The sequence below is a fragment of the Zonotrichia albicollis genome, chromosome Z (assembly GCF_047830755.1).
Source record: "Zonotrichia albicollis isolate bZonAlb1 chromosome Z, bZonAlb1.hap1, whole genome shotgun sequence".
Taxonomy (NCBI): Eukaryota; Metazoa; Chordata; class Aves; order Passeriformes; family Passerellidae; genus Zonotrichia; species Zonotrichia albicollis.
The window spans coordinates 79465512-79488360 of NC_133860.1; the positions used below are offsets into that span (position 1 = coordinate 79465512).

At 41.2% G+C, this 22849-nt stretch overlaps 1 protein-coding gene across 7 annotated transcripts in view; it reads right to left on the reverse strand.

Annotated features, from left to right (window-relative positions):
• MARCHF3 (membrane associated ring-CH-type finger 3) overlaps nucleotides 1-22849 on the reverse strand; it is an 83180-nt gene that overhangs the window by 6303 nt on the left and 54028 nt on the right. For 6 of the 7 annotated variants that reach the window (XM_074533654.1, XM_074533657.1, XM_074533658.1 and 3 more), the window contains 2 exons: nucleotides 11487-11696; nucleotides 4529-6579 (listed from right to left, as the gene is read on the reverse strand). In XM_074533654.1, the coding sequence (XP_074389755.1) occupies nucleotides 6421-6579; nucleotides 11487-11696 (369 nt within the window). In that variant the 3' untranslated portion in view covers nucleotides 4529-6420. Of the gene's footprint in view, nucleotides 1-4528; nucleotides 6580-11486; nucleotides 11697-22849 lie in introns of those variants that run through there. The other variant, XM_074533659.1, reaches the window with a different exon arrangement.

Consider the following 22849-nt stretch of genomic DNA (forward strand, 5'->3'; position numbering starts at 1 on the left):
TTCTTAATAATGACTGATACTGCTTCACATTTGGAAAATCAGTTCTTTAGAGCTTTATTCACACTCTGTTGCATTTGTGCTCATCTTGGCTGATGGTTCTGTTCTTCCTGGACTGGCTTTTACTGCATCCTGCAAGTACCAGGCCTAAGCAATGTGAGCGAACACAGTCATATAAGGAGAAATTTAAAAGTGCTGTAAAATAGTTATCTTTGACTTAGCCTGAATGTATTGTTTTAAATGCACAGCCAGAATTATTGGAAGTTTATTGGATTTTTTTTTTAATTGACTGGACTGGTTTTTTTCATGGCAAAATTAAGGTTTTTTTAGCATGTCTTTCACCTTGGATGAGCCCTTTTCTGGTGGAATTTCAACAATGTGCCAGCAGAAGGTAGAAAGGGAGGGATTGATGGACAATTCTTAAGTTATGGTAGGAACCTTCTTGCATGATCAAATTCTTGGTTATAATTTTGTAGACCCTGTTCTTTGACAACAATGGGAGAAATGCAGATTTTAGAATAATTCTTCATTTTTTCATTGCTGTGGCAGGAATTACTGTAAATTAAAGAAGGGAGTGTTGGGAAACACAGCTGTGAAACATGCTGCCACAAGGTGGAGGTCTTGTTTTGCTTGTTCTTTTTTAATACTTGTACAGCAACAGCCCAACGCACCCTGCACTTCCCTGCAACTTCCATAACTTGATTATCATTGGTTCTGGCATTAGAAAATTGCATCCTCTACAAGTAAAAACTTTGGCAATTTACTGCTTGCAGCTGGATAAACATTTTACCAGAAATGGTTTTGCTCAAATACACTCACTCCTGTAAGAAACAGATTAGGAATTTAGGAAACAAGTGGTTTGACCTGTGCAGCAAACCTGTGAACTGCATTCTTTTTTTCCAGTGTTCATTATAAAAACCCCAGTGTAGTCAAAATGGCTGCAAATTAGTTTATGGTACTGTTGACAGCAGTTTTGTGCTAAAAATTGGTTTTTGCTTTGTTTTTCCTTGTTCATGATTTTACATCACATTGGTCCAAGCAGACAGCAAAATATGGGCAGAGAAATTAATAAATTCTGTTCAACAGATGCTAATTATTCATTTCCTTCTATAAATTATGCAATTTTAAATGCTAGTCTTAGTTACATTTTTTCCCATGAAAATTTATCTTATCAGTGTATCATTTTGATACTAATTTAGGGGTTTCTGGATTGAAAAGGATGGTTTTTATCTGTGAAACACTGCATTTCATATTCATATTGCACTGTAAGCTGTATCTGTACTTCAAGTTAAATGCAGCTGCTTTTACGGAAATGGCCACGTGATAACTATGAAGGATTTTTCTCCAGGCAAAGAAATCAAGTAGTTGATGGAGAATAAAAGCTCTTAAAGCCCCTGTCCCAAAGAGGACAAGTGGTAATAGCTGGTGGTTTTTAGAAAGGGAGTGGAGGCTGAGTGTGATGGATGTGAATGCTTATTTAGCCTTTCCTGGACATCGAGGAAAGGCTGGGACACTTAATTATTTATAATACTCAACTAGCCTCCATCACAGGATTATGGCAGAAGTTTGCTATTTTTCCTCAGGTTTTGCTTGGTGTGCATTTATTGCTCAGAGCCTTTTGCTGATCTCCTGGTTTCCTTTTAGCAGGTTTGCATAAATACAGGATCCCTGTGTGATAAAAACACTGTGATTAACCGCAAAGAAAAGCTGCATTTGGGGCATCAGTAAGGCACATTACAGCTTAAGATGATTGACTGATAGAATTTTCCTACAATTAAAAATTAACTCTTGGATGTGAGTTTTCGTAACGGTTCTGCACTTTTAGAGCAAAACAATATTATTTTTGGCAAGCAAGTCTTACTTTCTGCATAATAGTAGAAGCTATGGGATTAAACTGTGACATTGATTTCCCCTGCAACTGCAGCATCTTTGTTTTTGAGGTTGGTGTGTTTTGCTGTTGCTCCTAAGGGCATTTTGTACATAGGATATCAACATTTGGTCTCTATTTTGACAAGTTTTATTGGGAAAGTATTTGGTACACCTAGAATAAAGAAAATTCCCTCTGGTTTTGTGATCTTTCAGCACCAAAGGGAGGACAAGTGTTTTGTAGCCTTGCCAGAAGTAAGTGTGGAGGAGAGGTTGTCAGCAAAAATTCAATACCTGAAAGAAGGTTAAGGGATGTAACCTACTTTAAGATGTAACCCTTGATTCTTTAAAAAAGCTGTCTCATTTGGAAATGCACATGAGACTTAAATTTGAAATGTGGAATAACACAGTGGATCAGTGAGATGTCGCCGTCAGTGTTGGGACTACCTCTGGTTATTATTTGTCTCTATTGATCTGGGGTGTTCCAGATCAGTAGAGATAAATAATAAATTTAAATTAAGTAAATTTAATTTACTTAATTTTGTAAGTAAATTTGGAAATAACACTAAATTGGATCTGCTGGAGGGCTCTTCAGAGGGCTCTGGACAGGCCGGATCCACGGGCTGAGGGACAGCCAGGGGCAGTGCTGGATCCTGCCCTCCGCTCACAACAACCCCATGGAGCTCCAAGAAAGGTTTAAACTGGATATTAGGAAAAGTTTCTTCCCTGAAGGGATGGAATGGGATGCCTGGGGAGGTGATGGAATTATCATCCCCTGTGAGTGTTTCAACAAAACCTATGGGTGTGGCACCTGGGGTCATGGTTTGTGGTCAACGTGGCGGTGCTGGACTCGATGCATCATCTTTTCCTACCTTAAAAATGGTGTGATTCTATGAGTTTGCCTTGTAGTTTTAAAGATGCTTTTGAATTCCCAATAAATGGCAGCAAAGAGGCAGGGCTCAGTTCTGCTCACAAGGAAAATGCTTCTTTAATTAACCAGTTCTGTGTTAAGTGAAGCGCCATCTCACAAAAAGTAGCAAATAAAGATGTTTAATTATTAACAGGGGGTTTTTTGTTTATTTCAAAGAGAGAGCTTTTCTAGCTCTCTTAGTGCCTGAGCCTGTCCCAGTACCTGTTCTCAAACCTCTTTTTGGTGGTGCCCATTGCATCAAAGGCCAGTTGCATTTCTTGGCTCCAGGTCCCTTTTTGCAGAGTTGTCACTTTGCTCAGTGTGACTTTGTACTGGTGCAAAGCTGGTTTAAATAAATGAAATGTAAAGCACATTTTGAGGTCTCTCAATCTGGCAGAACTGTTCAGTTGAGTAACGGAAAAAAACCCAAACAACACCAAAAACTGAATTATCTTTAATAAGTGCTTCTGTTGTGACTTCCTTCCAGCTGAACAGAAAGCTGGGGTATTTCTCAATCTTTATATAATGTGATAGGCAAGTCCTGCAGGGGAAAGACTATAAAAAAGTAGAACTTCCTCATTGTGCATTATATTCATCATACTGAATCAGAACAGGCTGCTTTTATCATTTGCAAGCGAAAATATTGGCTCAAATATTGAATACTGTTCCTTCCATCTAACTTCTTATCTGGAAAAGGAATGTAAATGACAAGGTCAGCTTCATGAGAAGAAAGCATAAAGTTGCTGAGAGAGAAGTTGAGTGACATTTTTAAAATACAAAAAGGTGGTCACTCACCCTGTCCTTAAATATGTTCTTTAATTTTGTTTTTTAAGGAGAGCATAACAAAGGTGTCATTGTACTACCAGGAGCTTTGCTGGCTGCAGCTTCTGCTGTGGTTAATTTTGTCTTTCATTTCTATTCAGACAGAAATGGGTGTTGCTGCTGTTGTAGAAAATATTCTGTAATCATTTTTTTAATAATCTGCTGTAATAATCCATTTTTTTAATGGAAATTTGGGTTTGGTGTGGCATCTACAGCATCAAATCGTGGAAGAAAATTCAGCTCCCATCTGGGAGATCCTTCTGTCTGTAAATCTTTAGAACAGGAGTGGGATTAAGAGGTAATATCTCTCACCTCCCAGTTCTTCTGTTTTAGGGAAAAAAAGGAAGAATACAAGGATGCTTTTTTTTTTTTCATTAGTTTAATGCAATGTTAAGTGTCTGACTGGATTTTTCCTGCCACTTTTTTTTTCCTCAAGAAAATCCATGGGACACTACTGTGACTTCACCAGACAGTTCTGCTGTGCTGCTGCATCAAGCACAGAAACTGGGTTAGTGATGTGTGTGCTGAACTGGACCATGCATTTTCCTCTCTGTCTGCTTCTTCAGGTAAGTAAAGATGTCTTTACACCAAAAAAAAAAAAAAAAAACAAAAACCAAAACCCAAACGCAAACAAAAAACCAAAACCAAAACACTAATTAAAAAAAAAAATTTGAAATAACACAGATGATCTGGGCCAAGCCACTGTGCTGATCTCTGTGCACAGACCTTGCAGCTTCACTTGAACGAATGCTTCCCTGAATGTTTTGCCACTTAATTCCCTATCCACCCTGATTTTTGGTTTCATGAGGCAAAGCCAACAATAGCACTCATTACGAATAACAATTCTTTCAAAGAATTAGAGAGCGGTAATAACATTCTGAACAAAGCTTACCTAAAGTCTGTGTTGTAGGCATTAAAACACTGACAGCATCCTGACCCAGCTAGATTTGCTTTATTTCTTTACCCTTGGCCAGCAGATATTTATTTAAAATCTGGAATTCTGCATAAGTGAGTGTTCAGTCTTCATTCCAAATAATTATTTACCATTAGGAAGAGGTATAAAAAAAAATAAAGCATTACAGGTTTTAGGCTTTCACAGAGACTGTGATCTTATCTTCAGACCCTTGTTTAATTTTCTCAGGAAGAGAAGCATTTATTCACAGCCAAACATGAGCAACCCCAGCCTTGTCAGACTGATGAGTACATATCTGCAGGTTCATGGCTTTCCTACACACCTTGGCTCGTTGTTTCAGTGCCTTTCTATTGGAGTGAGGCTGTTATTGCTTTATATCCCCATGATTCTCCTATCCCCATGACTGACAGTCACAAAGAACATTGTTAAATAACATGCTCACAGCTAGACTGGTCCACAGACAGAATAAAGAAATTTAACAGATTTGGCTTTGTATTACTAAGCTTTTTCACCCCCACAGAGCACACACAAAACATCAGATAACTTCTTGTCTGATGGTAAATACCCATAATACCTTGAATTTTATGAATAACAAATTATTAGCCTTCCTGCTATGTCTTCCTTTTGATTTTCAGTTCCTGCAGTTTTTGGAAAACAAAGCACATGGTGGTACTGCCATCCATGCACAATTCTAAGAAATTCATCTGTTCAGAGGGGCCCTGTATCAATTTCTAATTCTAGCAGCATTGGGCAATGAGGTTTTGCTAGTTATTTAAAATAAGTGTGTCTCTTCTGGCAATGAAGGATTGCTGAATGAATTAGGCATAAAAAACCAAGGGGAAGCAGATAAAGTCACCCAGGAATAAGGTCTGATTTTGCACTCCAAATTCCATTTGGTCTCCAGAGAAGACTGTGTTATTAAATATTTTTAATTTTTTTTTGGTCTCAGTGCTACCATGAGAGGTCAGGGTTTGCACACACTGCCAAATCCTACCTGTCAAGCTAGAGTTTCTGCTGCTTTAAAATAATGCTGTTCTTCATGCAAGATGAGTCCCTGCTTCCTAAAACTTATCTGATGATCTCATTCATTATGCATGCAGAGCTTTCCCTACACAAAAGTAAGCTGTAGAGTTAAATTAAAGCCTGGTATAAATGCAGGATATGTTGGCTAAGTTTGAATTCACACCAGCAGAATGTGCACTTCACTGAAGAATGTGGTGCTACTTCGTGGAAAAGTAGAATATCTTTTTTTTTCCTGAGTGCTATATACTATAATACTTTTGACAGGAAGATTATTGCAATTTGTGTAATTTTTCTCTTGCGCATGCTAGAGTCGTAACTGAAGAATCTTCCTGTCCGGCCTTCCCTGCCAAATAGGAAACGGGTAATACAATTTTCCAATCACTTTGTAGCATTTAAATAATGTGCCAATTTGTAGAGCTCATTGCACACAGATTTTAATAATCAAAACATTGGTATAATGGACCTGCAGATAAAATCAAATGAGGAAATGCCATTGCTGCACTTTAGGAAGCAGAAATAAATATTGGTTACTGTCCAGCTGCCTAAAGAAACAGTACTGTAGGAGCAAGAAATCATAAAAACAAAGCACTTTTTAAACCTGTTTTGCATTGTTAATCACCATAGTTTAATACTTTAAACAATAAAAATGTTTGCATCACTCGATGATGCAACAATTAACATATTTGCAGAATCCATAGGGTCCCTGCTCACTAAACACGTTTGGCAGCTCAGCAAATGCCACAGATGACTGCAGCATCCACGACTTGAATTCTGACTGTGGCTTATCCCTCTGCACTCAGTCTGTAAATCCAAATTGCACATTCCTGGGTGCTGGGTGCCCAACCCCGATGGGTCTGAGGAAAAGCTGTGTGTGCAGCTGCAGCCCAAATCACACAATTGTCTCCTTGGAGCTCCTTTTGAGGGGCTGCAGGCCCAGCAGGGACTGCTGGGTGGAGGGTCCGTGGGCAGATTTTGGGATGAGGAGCATCACCCGCTGATTGTTCCGACGCCACTCGTGGTACAGCCGGCAGTGGTACCTGAAGGACACCTGGGGACACAAGGGACACGAGCTGCCTTCAGTCAGGACACCCTGTGGGGGCCCAGCTGGGGCTCCAGGTGCCTCCCAGGGGGACAGAATGGGTGAGAACTGGTGAAAGAGAGAGCCACCATGCCCAAGCTACCAAAGCACAGGAGACAAGCAGCCTGTGACTGTTTTACCTCTCATTCCCCTTTTTTAACACCTGAAAAAGCAGACATCCCACCTCTGCCTTTCCCAAGAGCTGTTGGCATTAATGGAATAAGAATTTGGGACATCCTCTCTTGCCTCAGGTTGTTAAATTGACTAAGAATGTAGTTGCAGGCAGATGAACACAGGTGTGTTTTACCTTGTAATACTGTACTGCTGAATGCATCAAAGTTGGGCTTGCACAGAGGCAATGAGCTGACAGTGTGTGTGCCTCAATTTAGATTGTCTCTGGAAATTATTTTTTGTTGTGGTTGTTATTAGGTGTTTCAGCCTTTATGTGGAAATATGTGATTGCTGTGGAGATGCAAGATAACTTGGCCTCACGTTTTAAAAAATAGTCTATGAGTTGTTTTAGTGGCAGCCAAGGACTGTGGGAGTTGTAGCTGTGTAAGAGGACATGTATGTGCAGTTAAAAAAAAAAAAAACAAAAAAAAAAACCACAAAAAAACTAAGAACAAACTAAATTTTGAGAGAAATGTGCCAAGTGATGATTGTTTTCTTCTTGAGCTGTGGGCAGGAGAGTTGACCCATGCACTGTATCCTTTCCATACTGCAAAAAGAACTAAAAAAATGAAAAAATGTATCTTTTAACTAAAGAAATGTATCTTTCAATTATGTCCTACAATGGCTAAAAAATACTTATATTTTTTTTAATTAGATCTTTTTGCAGTTGTCTGAGGGAAACCTATAAATCTTTGGTTTACTGAGCAGTTTTTTGCAAAGACATCTCTTCAGATTGATCCCCACAACTTTCAACCTCCTCTCCTCCCGCTGAAGGAAAGCATCCTGCATCTTTCTCTATTCTGAAGGAATATGAGAAATCTTTTCTCAAAATACACTGCAGGAGAAGCAGAAATCACTTGGAGTAGTGAGGAGGGTGAAAACACCCCAACACCTGCAAAGGGATGCCCTGTAAAATGCAGTGACAGCTTCAGGAGAGTGAACTGGAACTCAGGTTGGGTTTTCAAGCAGCACAACATGAGGTTCTTTGAGTAATAGCTGCAGTGTTAAACAAGGTATGTATGTTATACAAGAGAAAGCAAAGTTTTAAAATTTAAATTAAATTACTTTTAAAAGTAAAATTTAAATATAAATTCTTAGTCTAAGTAAGAATCCCCTTTTGGTGTCTGGAGTTTTCTTCTTGGGAGGACGAGGTGCCTTTTTTGGTGGGTGTGTGTGTGGGTGTTAAAAATACAGAGTAAAAAGTAACAGTGTTTTATGGATAACTTGTCTGTTTTAGAGGGAGGGATAAAACACCTTCTGGGATGCTAAAAATAACAGCCCTGCTGCTCACTGCTCACTGGGACAACTGTGGTGTGTAAATAATCTGTATGCCAGGTTTTGCCTCCAGAGAAGGAAGGCTGATTTACTGGAAGAAAAACAAAGTTTTAGTTCTCTTCATTTCCCCAGGACCTAAAGGAATATTGTGTCATCTTGTGTGTAATTTACCCCGCAGCTCTGAACATATTCCCTGCACAGCCATAGCTGTGTAACAGGATTCTCCCACTACTGAAAGTGACAGGGCATGTGCTGCTGAAGAATTCGATGAAATTAACACTTCTCTGTGTGCGGGACCATTCCTTCCTGCACACAAGGGGAGCCTGGAGCCCTCCCCGAGGCAAACCCAGGCTGGGGCTTTCCTGCCTCACTGAAAGGAAAGTTATTTTGCCTCCCAGCTCCAATTATTTGGTGATTCACTCCCCTAAAGGCCTTCCTTACCTTGTCCTTCTCAAGTGAACACAGTGCTCCCTTAGCCCATCCATCTCCTACTGCCCCAAATAACAATTTTAAATGGAATTACAGCTGTCCACAAGTGAGCGAGCATCAAAGATACTGAATTTTGATTAAATCAACCAAGGTGTGCATTTATATAAGGCTCAGTATCACTAGCATGTTCTCAAAGAGCTAATAGCACATTTTCCTGTGTGCTTTAGAAGGGGTAAAATTTATAAAGGGAATGTAAGGGATTTTTGCCTCTTAGTCTGCAAATGCAACACCCAGGGATAGGGACCAAAGTTGGGATGCTGCATTAGTCTTAATAAACAAGATTTTGTCATGGCTAATTAAAATCCACCTGAAAAAATGCCTTTTACCACTTCCAACAATTTGGTGAGGGTAAATTAAATGTGCTAGGTAAATTGTTCAGCATTTTGGTTTCCGAGACAGCCACACACAAAGCAAATTTTAACAATATTTGCTTGCATACCAGGCACATCTACACCCAGCACTTCAGGAAAAACAAGTGTGGCCTCACTGCTGGAGTACATGGCCTGTCCCAGGAGAGTGCTGGTGCCTCACAGAAAAGCAGAAAACAGCAAAAAAGATGAACTGCACAAGGCTGAGACAAAGCTCTGAGCTTCCCCTCCTGCCTGCATTCCTCCGTGGGTGAGACAGAGTTCACAAATGTGCAAATGAGATTTCCCTTTCACAGCTTTCTTGGAGATACTCATGAGGAGGTGTGGGGTTTTTGTGTTCCCCTCACACCCCTTTTTCCTCGGGGCTCAGCACAGGGAGGGTTTCTTGCTCCACCAATGCAGTTTTCTTTTAAAGTGCCACCTCCTCAGCAGCTTACACAGGTCCAAATCTGCTGGAAGGGATCTGGGCTAAAGTATGGACATAGCCAGTGAGGGGCAGAGCTGTGTGCTGGCCCTGTGGGATGTGGCCATGCCACGGTGTTCTGGCTTGACTATATGATGATTTTATCCCCAATTGTCTTGTTCTGTTTGTGCAGAATAATGAGTTTTGCATCTTTAAGCCTTGTTCCAAGAGAGAAGGCGGGGAGAGAAGAAGCACAGAGTTTCTTTTCAGACACTTGCACTCACATTCCTACTCCTGCACTGTGATGTCTGCAGATGGACAGAAAGCAGGACAGAGCTCTCCTTTGCTTTTAGTTAGTTTAGCTAGCTGAGGCAAAGAAGTTCCCTGGACCGTGGGGTTTATTTCCTCTTTTCTTTGGCCCTGTTCAGACCTGCTCTGGCCTGAACACCCAGGGCAGCACTGGCAGCTCACACCTGAGGCCCACCGGGCCGGGCCTGGGCTGCAGCATTTCCAGCACTGAGGGACTGATCAGAGACTGAGTGAGCTGAACCACAGCCCGTGGAGGGAACTTTGTGAGTTTGTCTCTCTTTTAGAGCAGCAAGAGGTTTTATTGATTGCTTAATAAACAGTTTTTTCTACTTTTCTCCAAGGACGTGTTTTCTCCTGGCCCGGTTGGGAGACAGGCCGCTTGAATCTAGAGGAACCCCTTCGGGGGTTCTCTCCCAAATTTGCCCTGAATCAGGACACACACATGGGCAGGTTGGGCTTTTCCTGCCCCAGCAGCACATCCTGGCACCATCTGAATGCCTTGCTGTGTGTGCTCCCCGTCTGCACCCACCCTGCTCTTCCCACTGCACAAAAAGAGGTGTGAAATGTCAAACACAGCATTAACCTGGGCTTCTCAGGGAGCTGCTACACCATGGCTTGATAAACACCCATTTTGGCTGCTGTCCCCTGTATTCCCCTCATTTCTGCTGGGCCAGCTGCCTGTCAGTGCACTGGGGCCAGTAAATTATCTCAATTCAGCACCTTGACAGAACAAGTAGCTCTCAGGATGGATTGGCATGAGAGTGACTCATGCTGGGGTGCAGGATGCAATTTAACGTGCCCTAGAAAAGCAGCTCTGTTTTTACAGACCTGGGCAAGTGTGTGTTATGACTTCCCCCACATCCAACGCTTTTGAATTGTAAAATTGGCAAGATGTTGCATTAGAATGAAATCTGAATCCTCTGTGGCAGCCAAGTTGTTCACCTTAATCTATTTTTTGTGTGTGTGTGCTGTGTCTTCACCCTTTGCACATCGCTTTTGGTGAAACTCCCTCCTGTAGTGTGGATTCTTTGGGGTTTTAATGTTAAGGTTGGCATTAAATGTGTGAGATGGTATTTTTTGTTTGGACTCAGATGGTTTTAGTTTTTATCAGTATTACAGTCCCACAAACTGAGTTCTATAGTACTTCACTCAAACTAAAAATGGACCTGTATCTCTCCCTTTACAAGGCTTCTAAGGATAAACTGTCTAATTAAGAAATGACATAGAAATTATTTTTACTTTTAACTTAATAACTGACTACTTGTGGCCCGCAATGTGGACTTTTTTATCTAATTACAAAATACTACCTAAACTCATGAAGAAGAAGGTGAAGAAGAAGGACAAGTCTTCACCCTAAAATCTTTATCTGGTTTTATATCTATTACTATATTCTAAAACTTTAAGTTTTCTGCTAAGAGATATTACACACTTTTATTCATACTATACACTCATAATCCCAGTTCTATCATTCTATTTTGGAAGACTTCTCCATGGCTTCAGGTGAAATGCAGTGTTCTCCGGGGTCAGTGCCTGTCAGCACAGAAAGTCCAAAATTCTCAGCATCCAGGGTCCCAACACTGCAGCATCTGTCTGGAGCTCCCCCGTGCTGCTTCCCTGCCTCCCTCCTGCTGTCCCCACTGGTATTTGGCATTTAGGAATCCTTACCCCAAAGCAAACTGTCTTTCTGGTGTCCCAGGGAGCCTGAATGGTGTGGAAACAAGAGGTTTCTTGCAGGTGCAGTCCGCACTCACCAGCACAGGGGACAAACAGAAGCAAAGCTCTATGCCATCACTCTCTGTGCGCCTCATTTTCCCATTTTTGCCCTTTCCCCCTGTGATTTACACAAACCCCCTGACACTTACCAGGGTCCAAAAGAGGTAAATAGTGAAGAGTGCCACAGTGAGTGCAATGAGGCCAACAGCTTCCAGCCTACTGCTAAAGTGCAGGTGGTCCACGGCTCCTCGCAGGCACAGCCAGCCGGAGACGGTGGCCAGCGGGGTGATGAACAAGAAGCACACCATGTCCCCAAAGAGAGTCCTCTTCTCGTGCTGGGGGCCCGGGTTCCTCAGCCACTGCACAGGCACAACACAGCCAAGGCACGTGTCAGCACAGGGAGGATTTATTTTACCCCCACTTCAAGCACAAACCCAACCCTTGTAGGACTGAACGCAGGCATGGCTTTCGGCGTCCCCCAGGGATGCCTCTCATGGATCCGTAGGTTTTCAATGTACAGCTCTATAGTACTTTTCTATAGCTCCTCCAGAACTCTACAAATATTTACACTAAAAATTTTGAAAGCAAATCTAATGGCATCAAATTTGATCCCTTGCCCTTCTGAAACACCCTTGGAACCCGAAGATGTAGAGTTCCTGCATTCTCTGGAATTGGATTTTTATGTTTATTTTAAATACACAGGTGTTGGAGATTTTTTCAGAAATGGCTTGGAAGGCAGCTGGGAGGAGTAAAATTCTCACAGCCTGTTTCTGTAAACAGTAGAAATTTTCAGGTTGTTTTTAATTACAGGTAAAAGTGACAAACATGAAGGCCTTGAGAACCTTGCATACCAGAGTTCTCAGGCAGCTTTCTCATAACAAGTAGATATTCTATCTTTGGCTGTTTTGGGAAAGCAAAAATAATTTTGAGAACCCAAATCTTGGTATTGGAAACATAAGGAGGGGTTGGTGTGTTATCTCTGACCTATTGTGAGCTCAGGTTTGCAATATGCATGAACTTAATTAACACAGTTATAAAAAGTGATTGATTGAGTGAATAAACGGAGTCAGATGCTGATCAACAAAGGTGGGTCTCTCCCTCCATCTTCAATACACGGGGAGAAATCAGTCTAGAACTTTTAAAATGTATTTTTATGTTAACTTTAAATACATGGGAAGAAATCAGTCTAAAACATTTTAAACATTTCTCCCTGTCAGCCTGTGTATAAGAATCAAATCTTTTGGTGCAATTACACTTCTGGCAGCCTTTCTAAATCCAGTAATGCAGCTGCCATCAGGAAAGTTTTTTGTTTATAAAGATCAAGCCTGAGACTTTTAGTGGCTGGAGATTTTTGACTAAAAGATTCTTTTTAGGAAAGGTATGTATGTGATTATAGTATTAATTAGTAATTAATTAATATAGTAATTAATATAGTATTAGTCATGATACCTTTAAAACTGCGCATAGATTAATTAATAAGGCAATTAAAGGAGTGGTTTTGGTTGAAAGGAAAGGGAGAAATGTTGAAATGTTGGGGGACACAAGACAGATGATGGACTTTGGACCTGGTTAACATAAGAGATTTGATAACATCATGCCTTGGCAAAAGAAAACAGAACTTTGAGGATTGCGAGAAGATTCAATGCCAGATGATGCCAGAAAAAGAAAATTACACCATCTCTGCAAGCAAGAGATGTTTAAAATGCATAAGTTTTTTTATGTGATCTTTAACCCAATCATTATAGTGAAACATTATTAGCCTCCCTAAAATAGTATATAAGTGTTTGTATCCCAGAATACATCAGGTTCTGATCACCAAATCAGACTTCCCTGTCTCTCTCCATCACTGACAGTTTCCCTGCCCTCTCTCACATTTCAGAATAAGAAGCCAACCCTTTCTAACAGGTTCTTGGAATTCTCTTTAGCCTCACTCTCAAGAAGAGAACTTTTAACCAGGAAACCTTGTTTGTCACCAGAATCTGAGAGGCATAACAAAATGTAGGGCAAACAACCCCCTGGACCAACTCCAAGGGACAAACCCCAGGCCAGTAGGTCTCTTATTGCATTCACCTGCTAAACATACAAATTAATTAACCTTATTATTAGTAATACTAATTAATTTTTAAAATTGTAGAAATCCTGTATCACCTGCTTGCATATCTACACTTTGTGCACCTGAAAGTTTTCATTAAAGAACTGCTTTTTATCTTATTACTCTTAATGTTGTTATCCTTTGTATTTTAGGCAACACTAGGGACCTGAATTTTTCCCCTTGCTTCCTGCTGATGTCCACATTTATCTGTACCCACCATGTCATTTATTCAGCTGTGGTAAAGGCTGCTTGAGAAATGTTTTATGTAGTGCAGCCCCTAGCATTTGCCCACTGGCTTCTTTGAAAAACTCCCTTTTTAATATGTAAACGTGCAGAAAATATTTTAACATTTCCCATGCTATTTTAGAAACTTTTTTTTAACATTCTGCTCATAACATTTGCAAAGCCATTTTCAAGTTGTTTTAAGATACCCCCACATTTAAGCAGAGTTCAATGCACTCAAGGTTATTTTTATTAGGAGGGCATTAATCTTGAGAAACAGAGTGCCTGACAGTCATCTGCTGAAGCAAAGGTTAGGGTTGAACAGCTATCAAGCCCACACACCCACATTTCTATAAACAGGATTTGAGATAGCAGAGGTGAAAGAAGTTCCTACAACAGTACATTGAGGTCTTCTAATTAAAAAAAAGTAAAATAAACCAAGCCAAGCCTCATCACACAAGTCAATATTTGAACAGGAAAACTGTCCATCCCTGTACTTTTTGCCAATGTGAAGAGTAGTGTTTGGTCAAACCTGTTGTGCAGCATCCTTTTATGGGTTTTTGGGGCTAGCAGAACCAGATGAGGCTCATGCATCCCTAAACACTTTGATTCTCTTACTTCTGCAAGTGAGTTTCACATTGGCAGCAGAAGTCCTGTCTCATGTACAGCTCAGGAATTTACAACACGAAAAATACGTTCATAATTTTTTTTTCTTTTTATTCAGGATGTAGGCTTTTAACTTGCTTGAACACTTCTGAAGTGCTAAGGAAGTGCAAAGCACTTTAAACCAGCTACATATTACTGTGAGCAAGAAGTTTTAAGGGAAGATGCCAATTAAAGAAGGAGGCTCAAAACTGGTTTTTCCCTCTCCTTAACCAGGGAAAAAAGTAACCAGCTGTGGTCAGTTGAGCCCAAGAAGCAGCCAAGCCCCAGCACAGCCATTTCCTCCATCCCATCAGTATGAGGGGGAGAACAGCAATAGGCTACAAGCAGAGTTTTCTTCAGCAGAGCTGAAAATAAATGAACGCACATTTACATTTGTATTCCTTTTTGTTTTAATGTCGCTTAAAGGGGAATGCTAAAAAGTGAGTAAAAGTCTCACACTACTTTCCTTGGAGCTTTGTATCCATTTACTTAAAAACAGCACCAAGGGTTTATGCATAACAGCTCCAGGTTATATCTGGTTGCTTCTGAAAAGACTGATTGCAGCCTTCCCCTTGTTCTCCATTTCCAGGAGTCCCTGCAATGTGAAACCACTAAAAACCAAGAGGACCTGAAAGCACTTGATAGCAGAGATTGTGCTTTTAAAGGTTTCAAAGACTGCAAAAAAAAAAAAAAAAAAAAAGCTTTAGTGAAAAACAATTGTTTGAAAGGTGACCTGGAAGAGAAATGCTGGGCATTTGTACACTTCTCCTTGACCTCAACAGGAATTGGAGGTGTTCACCACTTTCCCAGGACAGACTTCAAAATTTTGGCACCTGTGCCACTCAGGTAGTGCAAGAAATAGTTCCCAGTTCAGAGCAAGGAGGAACATCAGGAATGCAGGGAGGGAGCACAAATGTCAAGGCATGTGCTGCTGTCCCCACCCTGTGACTGTCACTACACACAGTGCCGTGCACCTGAATTAAGACAGCATTTCTCACTGTGCCATCAAACCTGATTCAAAGTTTGAGCAGATTAAAATGGTGTGGAGCTGCTTCACAGGCTGATGGCTGCCTGCTCCTGATGCCCTGTGGCACATGAACAAAGAGTCAAACCCAAGCAATTCAAATATTAGATGAGGCTGTGACAGGCAAGAGCAGTATTAAATAATAAATAAAGCCATCACAATTCTACATTCCAGCCTCAAAAAGCCGGAAGGATTTCATTAGCTAGCTCTGAAGTACGAGTCAAAAGCAAGATTAAGCAATTTCAGTGCTTGTACAGATTTCAGTCACAGCACTTATTTTTCTCCTGAAGCAGTGCACACCTGTTTCTAAATCTGCTTCTTTTTCTAGGTCTCAGTCATTTGTTTTGGGAATGGAATGGGCACTGTCAAGTCACTTTATAGTTAAAAAGCCAAGTCAGCAGATCCTTTTGTGCAACTCATACCTACACAGGGATCCTAATAAAGCCCTGAGTTGATTAATTACTGTGGCAGTATGGTATGGACTACCCTGCTGGCCAAGAACGAGATGCAAGCCCAGATGAAGCTGTCAGATCTGCACTGTGACACCCTGAAATCTGTCCTATTAAAACGTGTCAATGCGCCCAATTATTTCTGCAATAAATCCAGACTCTCAGTCTGATAATTTCCCTTTAGGGGAGTGGGGGGAAAAAAAAAAAGGTATGAAAAGGGTCATGTTTGAATTAAAATGCTGGCCTGCCTGGATTTTTGTGAAGTGAAATCTTAAAGTGATCCGTGTTCCCTGTTCCTGGTCCACTGGTAACTGCAGCTGGAGTAACAAGACATGAAATGACTCCAGCTATGGCAGCAAAAATTATTTCAAGAACTTTAAGCACAGCACGTGATGCAAAACCCAATCTTGGCTCATGACTGAGACAAGCCAAGAAATCCTTTGAGCATCCAGAACTTCAGAGAGATGGGGGTTAACATTTATCTCAACGAAGTCACTCTCTAAATGCATCTTGGAGAAAGCCAGAAGGGAGAACTGAAGTTAAAGTGCTGCTTAAGGTGAGGGACAAGGTTGGCTTAAGAACAGATGGATAATTGCTGTCCCCAAATAAATTTAAGATAATAATCAGAAAAAAACATCCTCATCCTTCAGAGGATCCAGCTCTGGAGCAGCCTCCAAAGAGCAGCTTAGGCTAAAACCCTTAAAAGCTGACAGAGTTCTGAGAAGGAGGTTGCTTACATACTGAAAGAGATTTTTTATATACTGCATTTGACTTGACAAAACACTGTGAACACACCTGGGGCTCCTCCACCCCACACACAAAGATTTGCTGCAGTCACTTCACCAAGCAGGGTTGAAATTGGAGGAGGAAATCATTGGAGTAAGCAGCAGCCCAGGACCAGAACACCTGGAGAGGCTCAGGCTCCCTGAATTTATCTATCCTAACCAAAATGAGCTGCCAGCAGAGTGGTGCTGTAAAACACCTCCACCATTCTGAGCTGCCTCACCATTGCCAAAGGCCAAACCCTGGGAGTACTCATCTCTGCAGGTCTAACTTCAATTAGATGACTCACAAATGTAAAAGTAAAGTGTGTGCACAGTGTTTTTCCTGATCAGGTCCTAAGGCTACCATCTGTTTCTGCTGGAGAGCCCCTTCTGGTTCAGTTAATTTTCCTTGGAGAAGTGATTTTAAACATTTCTGGAGTTTCTGGGCATAGAGGAAGGAATTAGCTCCCCTAAATGCATTGTCCTTTGAGCCAAAAATAGCTCATTGCACATCAAAACTTATCAGTTCATTTTGTCGTTTTCACGCTGATGGCTCAGCAGTGAGTCCTGGTGGAAGCAGGCTGTACACAAGCTGAAGTGATGGAAATTACTGTGTTTTCTGGTTTCTGACACCAATGGGAGCATTTTGCCTTGGGCTTTAAGCAGAGAAAGGCTGATATTCCCTCTTTTTTTCAAAGAATAGTTCTCCGGAATGAAAAACATTTTTAAAGATCAGGAGGACCATTGCTCCTCCATTTATTGCTCCTCCTCCTCCCATTTATTGCCCATCCCCAAATACTGCATCTGAGCAAATTTTTTTTGACACTATTTTTACTTGAAATATCCATTTTAAGATTTTTCAGTTAAATGTTTTGATACCTGGCTTAACTACATGTAACTAAAAAATAAAACGTTCCAAACTAGAATGGTATATATGCTTGTTTTCAGGGTCATGAAAGATTTTGGGTGACTTGAAACTTTCCTAGGTTAATGTTTTGCCAAGGAAAACACACATTTGACAGTTACATTTTTGGCAGAAAAAATACTTATGCTTCAGTTTTTGGGTCTCCTCCTTATGTCAAACATTCTGTTACTGACACATTGATATTGTCTTTAGTAGGTGCCATTAGAAAGGCCATGGTGACAGCTCACAGAGATGTTTCTTTGGTCTCAAAGAGTGTATTTGAGAGTTGGAATCAAAATTATTTGATCTCTGTAATGTTATTGTACCAATATCGCGGACTCTTTGTAAATGAGTGTGCTCTTATTTAAGTTTGACCCCTATTTTAACTCAAATTGCAGGAACTGTGGATTTTAAATGGATGTTTCAATGAGCCAAGGCTTCTTTTTGAACTAGCAAATAATTTTTTTATTATTCTGTGTGCCTCTGAATGGGGGAAGATTACATTTTCCATTTTAAGGATGGTGTATGGTAAAACTTTGATTTTTGTTTAGTTTTGTTTTCTGGAAAGGGCAAATCACAGCACAGACAGCTACACCTAGGGCTGGTTCCTCAGCGTGAGGAGATCACCACAGGCTGTTGTTGCTGTCACACCACAACTCAATTTTCAATTTAGACCTCGGGTCACTTGCCAGCTGAAAAACAGGAGCAAGAAATTGGGCAGAGAAGGCAAGAGACCAGCATGGGACAGTGGGGACCTGCTGGCCAAAGGAAAGAAGCAAATAAATGCACAGACAATGAAAGCAAGGACAGGTGACCTGGGAAGAGTCCAGAGGTCAAATTCTCTGAGAGGTTGTGGAGAGTTGGGGTCAGGAGGGCCAAGGTGAAGCTGGAACTGAACCTGGAAAGGGAGAAAGAGTAGCAGAACATTCTAGAGCCTCATGAAACACAACAGGGAGGTCACAGGAGGCATTTCCCCACTCCAAACAGCACTGGCAGAGAGGTGACAGGCATGGGGAGAAGCCTGAGGTCCCCAAGAGCTTTTTCACCCCAGCCTCCAAAGGGAGCCTCTCCTCCCAGCCCTCCAGTGACGGAGAGCAGGATGGGCCTGGGGAGCAAAGGCTCTGCCCTGGGGAGGGAAGATCCTGCTCAGGGCCAGCTGAGGAGCTGGAAATGCTCAGCTCCGAGGGACCTGGTGGGATGGAGCCCAGGGTCCCCAGGGAGCTGGCTGGGGGAGCTGCCAAGCCACTGTCCCTGGTGCTGGAAATGTCCTGGCAGTCAGGAGAGAGCTGAAAAAAGGGAAATATTGGACCTGCCTTCAAAAAGGGTGGGAGGGAAGAGCCTGGGAGCACCCAGCTGAATTCCAGGCTGAAAAAAGGGAAATATTGCACCTGCCTTCAAAAAGGGTGGGAGGGAAGAGCCTGGGAGCACCCAGCTGAATTCCAGGCTGAAAAAAGGGAAATATTGCACCTGCCTTCAAAAAGGGTGGGAGGGAAGAGCCTGGGAGCACCCAGCTGAATTCCAGGCTGAAAAAAGGGAAATATTGCACCTGCCTCCAAAAAGGGTGGGAGGGAAGGGCCTGGGAGCACCCAGCTGAATTCCTCTCTGTGCCTGGGAGCTGATGGGACCGACCCTCTGGAAGCTCTGCTGAGGCTCCTGGAGCTCAGGGAGGGGATTTGGGGCAGCCAGCACAGGGACAAGTCCTGCCTGACCAGCCCAGTGGCCTTCTCTTGACGAGGTGACCACACCAGTGTACAAGGGAAGGGCTACAGATGTAATTTATCTGGATTTCTGCAAAAAGAGTCTCTCAGAACAGCCTTCTGTCCAAACTGGAGAGGATGGATTTGATCATGGACTGCTGGCAGTGCCCAAGGCCAGGTTGGACATTGGGACAGTGGGAGGTGACCCTGCCATGGCAGGGATGGCTCTGGACGGGCTTTAAGGTCCCTTCCAGCCCAAACCATTCAGTGATTCTCATACACAAAGCCCCACCAAGCAGCATTAAATACGCTGGTTCATAGATGTGGTTTTATGTTTCTGGGTTACACACACTCAGCTTCTAAAAAAGGATTAGTAATTCTCTGGCAGTGAAAACAAAGAGCAAAGCTTGCTAAATGGCACTATAAAAATCTATGAAATGTCTAGCAGGTCAAATTACACAATAGTATAGTTTTTTAACATTAGTGTGGCTCACTGCTGTTCTGTTTTCCTACTAGCCACTTTGAATTTACAGTTCTGGAGATGGTTGTATCAGTTAAAAGATTTCAGGATGCATCCAGAAAAAAAAGATTTTGTGGAACTATGCGAAAAGCTGTGTGTCTTTCTATCTGTATTTGCAGTGCTCTCATTCTGTTTTGAATGACTGTATTCTCAGTTAGGCAGACAAATATATATGCATTCAAGACAATCAACAAAAACCACATTTCACATTTTAAAACAAAAGCAAAGCAGATTTGCTACTGGCAAAACTTATTTCAAGACATTGTAAATGTCCTGATCTACAAGCTCAAATTTATGGGAAGCAAAGACATGATAGATAATAAATTCTTGATAGGTCTACAAATAAAGACAGATGCAATAAATCTTACCACTTCTATTTTCCTAGAAAATGTAAACTTTGACTGGCTCCTGTCAGTGCTAGGAAACGCTGCCAGCAGGAAGGACAGAGATAGATGACAACTGCGCAGTTCAGGACTATTTTATAGGACCATGATGTCCAAAGAAAAGTCACCAAACCCATTATCTGAAACAGAAGAAGCTGTGCCTTGGGAAACTCCAGCATCTTTCCCCCATCTTGCTCATTATAGAACCAAATCTGATTGTTCAGTTCCTTTCTCCTGGGAACTTTCCTCGAGTATTTCTTGCCCTTGATTGTTATAAATTTAGGGAAGAGCAGTTACAGATGTCATGGTTTGAACTCCTCTGTTCACTGACAAGTAATTTAAGTTTTTATTTTTTTACGGGGAGTGGGTTGCTGTTGTTTGCACTCTTGTTGCCAGTACTATAAGAAAGATTTGTGCATTGTAGCAAATCCTTGCTGCAGGGAACATAAAACAACTACCTAATTTCTCTTTAAAGGAGAAAGAGCATTCTCGTTTGGTCTCTGGATTTCCCTCCATTAGGAATAAATAGATCAAAAGAAAATGCATCTTGGAGAGTTTATGGTTTTAAATCTGTGCTGGGGAGTTTATTACTTTTTTTTTTTTTTTTTTTTTTTTTAATACCAGCTTTAACTCAGACATACTTCTACTGAAAATCTACATGTCTGCTTCCAATTCTGCCTCTGTGAGTTGGTCTTAGGGGGATTATTTTCATAGCCAAAGACAACTAGGTACAAAAATGTCTCTATCACCTTGCCCTTGTAATCTGCCCTTTTTGGGTCAAGAAAGGAAGGAGGACAGACACGCCTTAATTATCTGCTCCCAGCCCTAATATCATTATGGACAACTGCAGTTCATCCAAACTTTGATTTATGAAAGTTTTCCTGGTAGGTGACTGTGCTGAGGAACCATTTATTTTCCTTCTGACTTGAGGTGTGATCCTTTTATAAACTACCTGCAGCAAATCTGGTGTCTGTTCATTACAGTAATTTAATGCTAATGACTTGCTTCACTGAACAGCAGAGAGGAAAAATAAGTAAAAATAATCCCAACAGATAAAAACGTCGTGACTCAAAGTCTTGCACAGGAAATGAATTCATATTTCAGTGTAAGGCTTCGTGAGGTTTTAATTTATAATGTAAGCTCATCTTAAATACTTCATGCATAGGTGTACATTTTGGACGGTTTTTTAATTTATTTTACCTTACTCATAAAGGCTCTATAACCAGCAACACAGCAGGGAAAAACTGAAGTTAATTTCTGCCCAATATTGCTGTAATTATCCTGACTTTATTTTTTCTCCTAGTCATGCTGTTTTGCTTATGAGCTTTGTATTGTTAATTAAGTGCTTTCTGTTTGCAGAAAAAAAAAAAAAAGTGAACCAACAGATACCAAATCCTGGCTGGTTTAAAACATGTAAGTAACTTACAAGCAATACAAGCCTGACTTATATGGTCACAGAGTACTCTTATACCATTTTTATTTTGTAGCTGGCTGTTCCCTAACATTTTATTGTTGCACATAAATATATTTGTACTGCTGCATTTTCGTGCCTGCTTCTGCACTGAGCCAAGTGGAAGCAACACAGATGCAATGTGGAAATTGAAAATGAAGATGATACATAATACTTACATAAAGCTTGACTAATCTTTATGCTGAAACTCAGCAAAAGCAGCCACATGAATAATACCACACATTCCTAATGCAGATTTTTTTTTTCCTTTGGATTGGCTGCAGTTGATGGCAGCTTATATGGAACTAGAAGGTCCATAAAAGTCAGTAATGGAATTACTGCAGTTTGAGATTTCACTGTGCTGGTTTTGAGGTCCTTGGCTGGCTTGTCACAAGGAATATCAGCTCTGTGCATATCAGCCACCATATTATAGATTTCTCTTTGTCCGGGGGGAAGGGCTGGGTTCAGACCTTGACTCCTTTCACTGAATTCTGCACCATTGTGAGCACTGAAGGAGGGTTTTAATCACCACCATAGTGCCTGATTCGCATTCCCAGTGGAAACACAATTTTTGGGAAGAATAATGTGAGTTCAAAAAAAAGAAATTAACGAAGAAGCATCACAAATTCATTGCTGAGGGGCTGGATCTGCCTGGCAGGCTGCACCACCATTGCCTGCTGCTCTGGTTGGGTTTTGGCCATCAAAGAGTCAGCAAATTGTGCATTTCCAGGGAGAAGATTCTCCCTCAGACAAAAATACACATCCTGTGGCAGAGACAAAGCAGAAGCACAGAGTTGTGTCTGGTCAACTAAGGAATTTGGCTGAGCCACCAGCCACACCACTTATTCCATTTCAATCTCACTGCTGCTGCAGCCTCTCCTGCTAGCAGCAGGAATAAATTCACATTTGATATTTCTAGAGAAAACTAGGAAAACGCCTCAATTTGCTCCCACTGAAACAGATTTCTTCCACACCCATGCCTAAGCCACCAGGAGACAGTGATCAATCTAGTGAAGGGATGAGGAGAAAACACAATAGTATGGGTATTTTTTGTTTTGTTGGGGTTGTTTTGTTCTGTTGGTTTTTTGGGGGGCTATTTTGGTGGAGTTTTTGGTGTCTGTTTTGTTTTGTTTTAGTTTGGTTTTGTGGATTTGTTGGGTTTGTGTCTTTGGGTTGGTTTTTTGGGTTTGGTTTTTTTGGGTTTTTTTGCTTGTTTGGTTGGTTTTTTGGGTGGGTTTTTTGTTTGTTTATTTGGTTGGTTGGTTTGGGTTTTTTGTTTTGTTTTTCTTGGTGTGGGGGTTTTTTTTTGCCCTTTGAAAAAGAGTATAATACATTTTGGAATAGTCAGAAATACATTTTATC